At 37.5% G+C, this 10,440-nt stretch overlaps 1 protein-coding gene and 2 pseudogenes across 1 annotated transcript; 1 reads left to right on the plus strand and 2 right to left on the minus strand.

Moving 5' to 3' along the window:
* Positions 1 to 1,868: 1,868 nt before the first annotated feature.
* LOC148919986 (exopolygalacturonase pseudogene) lies at positions 1,869 to 3,305 on the plus strand (annotated as a pseudogene).
* A 3,026-nt stretch (positions 3,306 to 6,331) lies between these two features.
* Positions 6,332 to 6,919, minus strand: LOC103323930 (polygalacturonase pseudogene; annotated as a pseudogene).
* Positions 6,920 to 8,230: 1,311 nt separating this feature from the next.
* PRPL28 (Ribosomal L28 family) lies at positions 8,231 to 9,501 on the minus strand. The gene is made up of 2 exons (XM_008225928.2): positions 9,196 to 9,501; positions 8,231 to 8,634 (listed from the first exon to the last, which is right to left on the minus strand). Exons 1-2 carry the CDS (start codon positions 9,425 to 9,427, stop codon positions 8,402 to 8,404), a joined length of 465 nt encoding a protein of 154 aa, XP_008224150.1. The 5' UTR covers positions 9,428 to 9,501; the 3' UTR covers positions 8,231 to 8,401.
* Positions 9,502 to 10,440: the final 939 nt, after the last annotated feature.

Below are 10,440 nucleotides of genomic sequence, written 5' to 3' on the forward strand. Positions count from 1 at the left end.
TGACAACAAAATGAGGTCCACACAATACAAGCATGCAATAAAGCTTTACACTGCGACAGGAGCACCAACCACAAACAAAGGGATGTGAGGACTTCCACTGACTATGCATGAACTGAACCACTAACGCAGAGTCACTCTCAAAGGGATGTCTCCTAACGCATAGTCATTCAACGCTTTCTCTATCAGCTTTCTGTTCACATCACATATACAAGTACAATATTACTTTATACCAAGCAATATATTTAGTTTTCTGTTAGGTAGTTTTATTGCTTCTGCACAAATGGTACGACTGTACACGTTACATATATCGACATACACTTGCACTTTCACTCTGGGATTTTTTCAGTTGCCCCATTACAGTCCTTCTCGTTAAGGAAGTGTCCCACTATGATGTGTGGGATGTCCAGTAAAAAGAAATTTGCATGACGTCCCAAGCAATCATTCCCCCCTTCACTATTAAACTTAGGTGCTTCGCAAATTGTTCCATTCACTTTGGCATCCTCTTAGTTCTTCTTGTGTCAAGTTGAATTTTGATGGGGTTGTTAGGGGTTTCTCGGGGGATGGAGTGATTTTTCGTGATTCTACTGGTTCGGTTTTGAGCTGTGCTAGGGGCTTCTCTTGGATAGGGATCTTCTCTTGAGGCTGAACTTTTGGCAGTTATGGCTGCTTCTTATTCTTAGGGTAATAGGTGGCATAGACTTTGGATAGAGTGTGATGGAGGAATCGACTTGATCAGTTGCGTACAATACACTTTCAGGTTTCTCATATTTTCTTGAAGGTAACCATGTCTCAGATTTTTCATAATGACTTTCCTTGTTCTATCGAGTATCTATTAAAAACAAGTTCATTCTACTTTGTGATATCTTCAAGATTCTATAATATATTAGTTCTCATTGTTCTTGACTTCTTCTCAATAGGGAGACTTCATCATACATCTATAGGCACATTTCTGATTATAACTCTGCTGAATATTTGGCTCAACAAAAACCTGCTCCCTAAAAACATCAAACATAATAGTTTCAGTGAAGGAATGCACTATTCCATTTTCAGATCACAGAAAAAAAACAAAAAAAAACAGGAATGGCTTTTCCTTCAACAGTTTGCCGAATACTATGAAAAAAAAAACAACTTCACTTTGCTTTATTTCTTAATTTAGCTGGTCAGTAATTATTTTGGGGTTGATTTTGGGTGTGTTTCTATGTTTAAATAGTGTTTGGGTTTTTTTTTATAAATACATGTCTAGGATTGGGTTTACTTATAAATTTGTATTATTTTTACCGAATTCAGGTACCCTGTTCTTGTTAATTGACTACAAGGAAATGACTGCAATGTCTAATACTATTTCATGCAACATTCATGCAATTTCTAAGTATTTAGCAAATAACCAAAAAGGCAGTCAGAAATTATTAGATATTAGACAACAAGTCTCGGATGAGTAAATGTAAAATGAAAAGAAGTCTGAGGTGTGCATGAAGATGATTGCAAAAGTAAAATTACAAAATTTCAATGGATATTCAACAAGATAAAAATGGAGTCACTAGTTTGAGCCGACTCTTATTGGCTTTCCCCAACAAGGTCACTGTCTTTTCATGCTGATCTTCTATCCTAACTCTATCAACGTCTTGCAGGTCATAGGTTTGGTCCTCTACTCTGCCGAAACTCAAGAAATATTGAGTGATCTTGCTGCTAAATTCTCAGTGGACACTTTCAGTGATGAAAAACGTGATGGAAGAGGTAAAAAATGCTATAAGATAACTGGTGTGCTCTAAATCCTGTTGGCATTGATGCTTTTCAAGGAAATATTTGCAGCATAGTGCTGTTTTCCGGTGAACACCTGTGTTTTCTTGGGGACCCTTTTTTTTAGGCTAAACAGCTTACTAATTATAGTATAGAAGTTGAACTACAATGTATCTTCTTAAAACCTATAAAAAGAGCTAGTGGTTGGTTGGATTTTTTGATGGTTTTGACCCTAGTCAGACTAAAAATTGGCCTCGAAGCAAAATGGAGCTTCATCATCCTTCCCAACAAAAAGAAAATAATCAAGTGAAAAATCAAGATGCTCATAAATTGAATAGCATGGCAATGATTTTGTTCTTATTGTTAGCATCTACAGCTAAAGCTGAGCCAGGTGTCTTTGATGTTACAACTGCAACATATGGTGCAAAACCCGGGCCTGATATTACTCAGGCTTTGGCCAAGGCTTGGAATGATGCATGTGCATCGCCATCGGCGAGTATAGTTGTTGTTCCGAGTGGGACATACAAGTTAAGAGAAGCAAGTTTCAAAGGCCCTTGCAAGGCTCCCATTGAGATTCAAGTTCAAGGCATATTGCAAGCTCCCACAGATGGCAGCAAACTGACCAAAAAGGATACATGGGTTGGTTTTGAGCACATTAACATGCTAAGGTTATCAGGTGGTGGAACTTTTGACGGCCAAGGAGCACTTTCTTGGAGTAAAAATGACTGCAACAAAAACAAAAATTGCAAATCTAATGCTATTAATCTCAGGTTCAAATTCATCACCAATTCCACAGTTCAAGACATAACTTCACTTAACAGCAAAAATTTCCACATGAATGTTTTCGGGTGCAAAAATGTTACATTCCAACATGTTAACATCACAGCACCCGGGGAAAGTGTAAACACAGACGGAATCCATATCGGGCGTTCAACAGCGATCAACATTACTGATGCAAATATTGGAACTGGGGATGACTGTGTTTCTATTGGTCATGGCAGCAAGGAAATCACGGTGACCAAAGTTACTTGTGGACCAGGCCATGGCATAAGCATAGGAAGCCTTGGAAAGTATCTGAATGAAGAACCTGTTGTTGGGATCAGAGTTAACAACTGCACCCTGAGAAATACACAGAATGGCGTGAGAATCAAGACATGGCCTGCTTCTCCTTCAGCTAGCACCGCCTCGGATATACACTTTGAGGATATTATCATGGTTAATGTTGGTAACCCTGTCCTCATAGACCAAAACTACTGCCCGTGGAATCAGTGTAAAAAAAACGTTCCATCGAGAGTTAGGATCACCAATGTCAGCTTCATGAACATTAAGGGCTCATCTGCCACTCCGCTTGCAGTCAAGATTGTATGTAGCAGTTGCATACCATGTGAGAATGTGGAATTGGCTGACATTGATCTCACCTACAGTGGGAAAAAAGGCCCTCTTACCTCTCGATGTTCTAATGTCAAGCCCACCATTACTCGCGTGACAAAAGCTCTCGCTTGTGCTACCTCTGCTGGATTAAAGAAGTAGAAAGTACACTACAGACAAATTGTATTGTGTTCTTTGACTTTTTCTGCTACATGTACCGGATTTTTTTCGGTCAGATTTCTGTACTTTATCTAAGAACTAGAAATACTAGTGTATTTTTTCTTTGCAAATAAATTTCTTGTACTTCCAAGATTAAAGCTAGTGAGTCCAAAACTGATAGAAGACCTAATTTGCCAGAGGGTTGCTTCATGGAAATTTTAAATGATATATGTTATACATACACACACACACACATATGTGCTGAGGAGGACAGCATTACTACAAACACGTACGTTCTAGAGAGTGATTTGGTGATGAATATTCTTAAGGCTAAACTGTTAGTCAAATAAAGAAAATTTATTACTATATTTACAGAATTTCGAGAATAAAACTTCATTATAAATTCGAAATAAATACAAGAAAATAATGACAATGAAAATTAAGAATACTTTACAGATGATTGAGTTTAGAACTTGCTTCTATCTCCTTAAGACGAAATTGCCTCATAACAGGTGCTTTTAGAATTTGCTTGGCAAACATCTCCTAAGATACAACAATCGACTTCTTGTTTAAGTAGCACTTCAATCCCCAAGAAAAGTTAACTCAAACTTGTGTATGAACTCTCTCTTACTGTTCAGGAAAGATGCGACTGAAAATTTACACATTGTAGTGTGTTTTCAGGCGAGAACCAGTGTAACTTTTTCATGTTTGGGCAGACACTACTTTTGGCTGTCAGTCTTGATGCACGCGGATACACCAGATACATTAGCACGTTGACCAGACCACAGTAATGGCAACGTTTAGCACTTCTTTGCAATTTTGAATTGCAACCTTTCATAAAACATTATTTTATTAGTGACTTTTCATAGAAAGTCTCATCCCATCAACCGTAAATGTTGATAATAAAATATTAATTTTATTTTGTGTAACTTAAATAGTCACACATAGGGCTAATGGTCATATACCAAAAATCCGATGATCATGTACCATATCGAAAAGTCACTGGTCCCACAACTTAATATAATTTTCATTCACATTGTTATAATATTAAATATTTACAATTTAATTTTTTAATAATTCCCCACGCTATGAGGATATTATATGGTTATTGTCAGTAACCCTATCCTCATAGACCAAAAGCACTGCCGGTATACTCAGTGTGACCAAAAGCCTCCGTTGAAAGTTGAGATCAGCAAGGTCAGCTTCAAGAACATTAAGGGCTCAACTTTCACTCCAATTGCAGTGAGGCTTGTATGTTGCAGTGGTGTACCATGTGAGAATGTGGAGTTGGCTGACATTGGTCTCACCTATGAAGGAGACAAAGACCCTCCTAGCTCCCTGTGTTCTAATGTCAAGCCCACAATTATTGGCGTGATATAAGTTCCGTTTCTTGTGATACATCGTCATTGATCTCACCTATATTGGAGAAAGTAGTAATTATTGTTGTACTAGCGGAAGGACAAGTAGACCATGTCTTCATTCTTACGCCATAAAGATGTATTTGAGAGACGAGCACATAATAATATTATTTCAGAATTTATTATGTGTATTTGAGCATGTGGCCAGCTGTTAAAGAATACACAAGTCCTACATCGAATACTTAACAAAATACACGAGTTCTACATCAGTTAAGTATCCGATGTGGGCCATGTATTGATCTCAGTCTTTTTGTTACAGATATGTAAGGCCTTTCCTTTCATTTCATTCAACTCTGAAGACGGACTGTTTCTGTCTCCATTATCATCAATAATACTAAAGACGTCAAAATGAAGCTAATACAAGTACGCAGTAAAGCTTTACACTGCGACGGGAGCACAAACAATAAACAAGGGACGTGAGGACTTCCACTGACTATGCATGAACTGAACCACTAACGCAGAGTCACTCTCAATGCCTGTATACAAACCACTTACGCAGTTTCACTAACGCATGCAGATTCATTCTACGCTTTCGCTATCAGCTTTCTGTTCGCATATATACAAGCACAATATTACTTTCTACCAAGCAAGATATTTATTGGTTTTGCAGAAATAGTACGACTGTATGCGTTTCTGTTGGTATTTTAGGGTGTTTCACTCTGATACCATTGTTGGGTTTAAGGGTGAAGGGGTTTTAGGATAGAACATAGCTTTGTGTACATATGGCTAGATTGCTAGCTTATTATTAGCTTAGTTTCCTAGCTTTCTAGCTTGATCATTACATTGAGCTCTCAGCACTTATTTGTATATAGAGAGAGTTTGTCGACATTGCCTATCCACCAACTTTAAAGGGTTCTTTTCACTCCAGCCACATATTTTATTTCTCTAGACTTTTCTAGTAGATAGGATATTTTAGTCCTTTATAATAATTATGCCATGCAGCCTTGAGCTTGCCGACTTTGCATAGTCGGTGAAGTCTTCTTGAATCTCTAGATTTTTCTTGAATTATCAAGCACAAGAGCATTATATTCAACAGTTCCATATATATATATATATATATATATATCAACATACACTTGTACATCCACTCTGGGATTTTTTTCAGTTGCCCCAGTACAGTCCTTCACACAAAGGAAGTGTCCCACTATGATGTGCCGGATATCCAGTAAAAAGAAATTTGCATGATATATAATCCCAAGAAATCATTTCCCCTTTCACACTATTAAATTTAGGTGCTTTGGAAATTATTCCCTTCACTTTGGCATCCTCCTAGTTCTTCTTGGGTCAAGTTGAATCCTAGGTTTCTCGGGGTGTGCTGGTTATTATGAGGGATTTTTCAAGATTCTACTATAGTTCGGTTTTGAGCTGTCCTGCGGCTTCTCTTGGATAGGGATCTGCTCTTGAGGCTGAACTTTTGGATAGATATCCACTAGAACAAAATATGTTGTCGTATAAGTGAGCGCCGTCTCTCGCAAGGCATCATACGACAATTTTTCAACGTCATATGTTAACAATTCAGACGATGGTTCTAGTGTAAAAACTGTCTTCTATGTGAGTTTAAATGGACCGAAACATGCTATTTTTGTTGTCTGGATAAACATGAGAAGACAAATTCAGTTATTTTCTGTCGATGACAGTTTTGAGTCTTATTAATAGAGGTGGACCTCATTGTGATGGTAAGATGTTGAAATGTAGTATGGTTGCACCGGAAAACATGCATGTGGAAATATTTGCTGTTTAAGTGAAGTTATGTCCTGAACTTTGGAATTGGTGAGGAATTCAAACCGCAGATTAATGGGAATAGGTTTGCAATTTTTGTTTTTGTGGCAGTCATTTTGACTCCAAGCAAGTGCTCCTTGGCCATCAAAAGTCCCACCACCAGATAAGGTGAGCATGTCAATGTACTGAAAGTCAACCCAAGTATCCGGTCTTGTGAGTTGGCTAACATCTGCTGGAGCCTGCAATGTGCCTTGAACTTGCATCTCAATAGGAGCCTTACAGGGGCCTCTGAAAGTTGCTTCTTTTAACTTGTATGTCCCGCTCGGAACAACAACTTTACTCACCGATGGCGACGCACGTGCATCACTCCAAGCCTTGGCCAAGGCCTTACTGACATTAGAGCCAGGCTTTGCACCGTATGTTGCACTCGTCATGTCAAACACACTAGCATGAGCTTTAGATGTAGATGCTAACAATAAGAACAAAAGCATTGCCAATAAACTTAATTTCAGAGCCATCTTGATTTTCCTTCCACTTTGTTATTTTGTTCTATGTATTTTTTTTTATTTGGAAGGATGATGCAACTCAATTTTGAGTTGAGGCCAATTTATAGTCCGATTGGGAAGGCTCAACACCATCAAACTATCCAATCAATCACTAACTATTTTTATACGAAGTTGCATTCTAGTTCAGCTTGCTGTTTAGCCTTAAGAATATTCATCACCAAATCTCTATCTAGAACGTGCTAAGCTGTTTGTGTCCTCCTCTACACCCCGCAGTACATGTATATTCCAGAAAAGGAGGACCAAATTGTATATGACTTGTTAAACACTTCTATTATTTACTTCTACGTGTTTAATTATATTATAAAAAACAACATGCCCGAATATATATTTTCCAAATTGAATATGACTTATTAGTAATGATGTCCTCAAAATACCCGAATATATATTCACTCATAATTTTGCAGAAAAAGAGGACCAAAATCAACAGGAAAAGAGCATGCCTAAATTGGCCCATTTGTTCAGTTTCACCATTATCACTAACCATATGACACATTTTCACTAACCATTTGATTAATTTTTTTTTCCAGAACTAATCATTTCGTTATTGGCCAACCATTATATTTAGTTCTGCCGAAATAGTTAGAAATTTGATGAAGGTTGAATGAAAAACATTGCTAATAGACATTCTCTTGTAATCAACTAACAAATTTAGGCTGCCTAAACTCATGGAAAGAAATGGACCAGCCAAATTGAGTAATAAAACAAAGTAAACCGACTTCAACTTCTTTTCATAATATTTTAGGAAATCTGGGTTGAAACGAAAAGACATTCCTGCATTTTGCTGTGATCTGAAAATGGAAATGGAGAAGTGCACTCTTTCGCTAGACCATGATGTTTGATGTAAAACAACCTCTACCGTATTTTGACAAAATATGCACACCAGTATACATGTTAAGTAAATAAAAAGGGCCTGCACAAAAGATGTCTTTGTCACCCAAGGAAAAGAACAAACCAACTGTGTTTGCATTGAAAAAAATACCACATTTTCATGCTCTGTTATGCAAATTGAGTATGCACAAAAAAATGTAATCTAGGGGAATAACTTACCTATTCCGGGCACGTCAGAGAGAGAGAGAGAGAGAGAGAGAGAGAGAGGTATTGCACCCACGAGAGGGGAGTTCCTCTCCTAATCTAGAGACTAGAGCAAAACAATGCCCTTGACACCAAGAAAAATGGCAAAGTGATCGTTTGCAGAACTTTGGTTCTCTCTTATAATTTCCATATCTCAGGCCCTGGTTTATCATTGAAAGCAAGGTACAAATGTAAGAGGGCATTGCCAGTAGAAAAACATTCCTCGTGCTTTAAGCAATAAAAGTCATAGACGCAATCTACAAAACATACAAAGAGAGCAACAAGGACTTGTAGACTGCAGTAAGGAAAACTAAAACTGAATATTGAACAAGATATTGGGGTAAAATAACACAACCCAGAGTATCATAGCTTGCGAAGATCTATCCCAGCCTTCTTGGCAACAGCATCAATTCCGTTTTTCTCTATGGTTTTCAATGCTTTAGTTGACAAACGCAGTTTCAGAAAGCGCTTCCCAGCTTCCCACCAAACCCTCTTGTATTGTAGGTTCACAAACTGCAACTTTTTGGTCTTGTGAGCCGAGAAGGAAATCTTGTTTGCCCTATTTGATTTCTTCCCAGTGAAAGGACAAATTCTACCTGAAGAAATTAACCAATTCACAAGGTAAATCAATTTCCACCATTCTAACAATTAGTTGTAATGACCATTTGACCATGAGAACAATCAAGAAACTTCTCAACTAAATTATCAATCAAGAAACCCCATTTATGGGACAATCCATTCAACTTGATTCCACTACCAGACTAAAATTACTGTCCCCCACTACTATATAGAGGAAATGCAATTGAACCCATATTCCCACTCCCCAAAACAAAGAAAGGAAACAATTGTTTCAGCTTCTTCTTTTTTGTGTGGAGAAGATTGAGGTTCATTTTTACTAGCATATCACATTGTCAACATGTAAAACAATTTTCTACAATTTTCTATGAAGCTTCTACCTTTAACTATAAACAGCAAGCTTCCAATTCTAAAAATTCATTTTGAAGTCTCTCAGCACTCAAAAAAAATCAAAGTGGACAACCTTAAGTTATCTAATTAAGAACATGAAAAATGACTACCAAAATTCCTAAAGAAAAAGTGTTCCTTGAAGAAAAATAAAAACAGAGAAAATATGGGAAATTGAAGGTTAGAGAAATTACGGGCAACAATGGGCTGAAGGGTAGGTGGGGAAGAGGTGGAGATGGACTTGGGCAGCTGAGACGACATGTCGTAGGAGATTTTGATGCCACCCAGCTGACTGGTAACGAACCCGATATCCGAAACTGCTTCGGCCCTAAAAGGCTGCAGCAATCTCTTGGAAGACTCCGCTTTGCGAAAGCATAGACTTCGGGTGTTGGCGAAAAACACTCCAGCTGTTGCCGATGCTGCCATTGATGCTCCTCAGTCTTCACCCTTCTTGATTATCTTTCTTCTTATCTTCTTTTTCTGAAAAAAGGATTGTATCGGAGTGAAGCCTCTGGTTTTGAAAGGCCATTGCCTATGGATTGCGCCGTGTGTGTGATGGGCTTAACGCTGGCACTGGGCCTTGAATCTCTTTTGAGTGGGCTCAACCCTGAGACTTTAAAAAATATATTCAGATAACCTTGACGATGGGAAAGAAATTTATTAAATATGAAAAATATACCATAACATTACTTAATACATAAAAAGTTTCATATTTAATAAGGGACTTATAGTTCAAGTGATTAAGTGTATTTACTCATGTATCCTATATTCTAGATTCGATTCCCCCTCTTCATTATCGCTTTGTATAATATATAAAATTATATATATATATATGTCACATATAGATGTGAGCAATCAACAGTTTAGAAGTCATAAATTTGAGGGTTTAAGAGACTGAGCGAGAGCGAGACTGCGAACGAGTGTAGGTGTAAGGGGATGAGGGGAAAAGATGATGCAAACCTGTATCTTAGAATAATTAAAATGGTTATTTGAGTAAAACAAATAGTATGAGTGAGGATAGTCTATATGTCTATATGTGTCATTGGACTAATCTAAGGGTCTTTATTAAAAAGGTCCTCCCATGTACTCATTTTTAGGGTGAGCCAGCGGGACTGCAGTGTCACAGTTACATGATATTTTGAGGAGAGATTTTTGATACTATTGATTTCACATCAATAAAATCTAAAATTGATATGAAGTCCTTTATTTCTTTGTTGTTTTGGCATAAATCCTTGAGGCCTTTGCTTTCTACTTGTGTCAATACCGATTGTTATAAATTTGGCCATGGAAGTTGGAAACCCCAATTTTGGTTTTCACATTTCTCGAAGGTAGGGTTAAGTGAAAAGGAATGAAATATAGACTTAGGATTATTAGCAGATAGGAAGGTAAGTTGTATAGTTAGCCAAATCCTCTCCATAATCATCCTCATTACTGTAAGG

The sequence above is a fragment of the Prunus mume genome, linkage group LG2 (genome assembly GCF_029339155.1).
Source record: "Prunus mume cultivar Tortuosa linkage group LG2, ASM2933915v1, whole genome shotgun sequence".
Classification (NCBI taxonomy): domain Eukaryota; kingdom Viridiplantae; phylum Streptophyta; class Magnoliopsida; order Rosales; family Rosaceae; genus Prunus; species Prunus mume.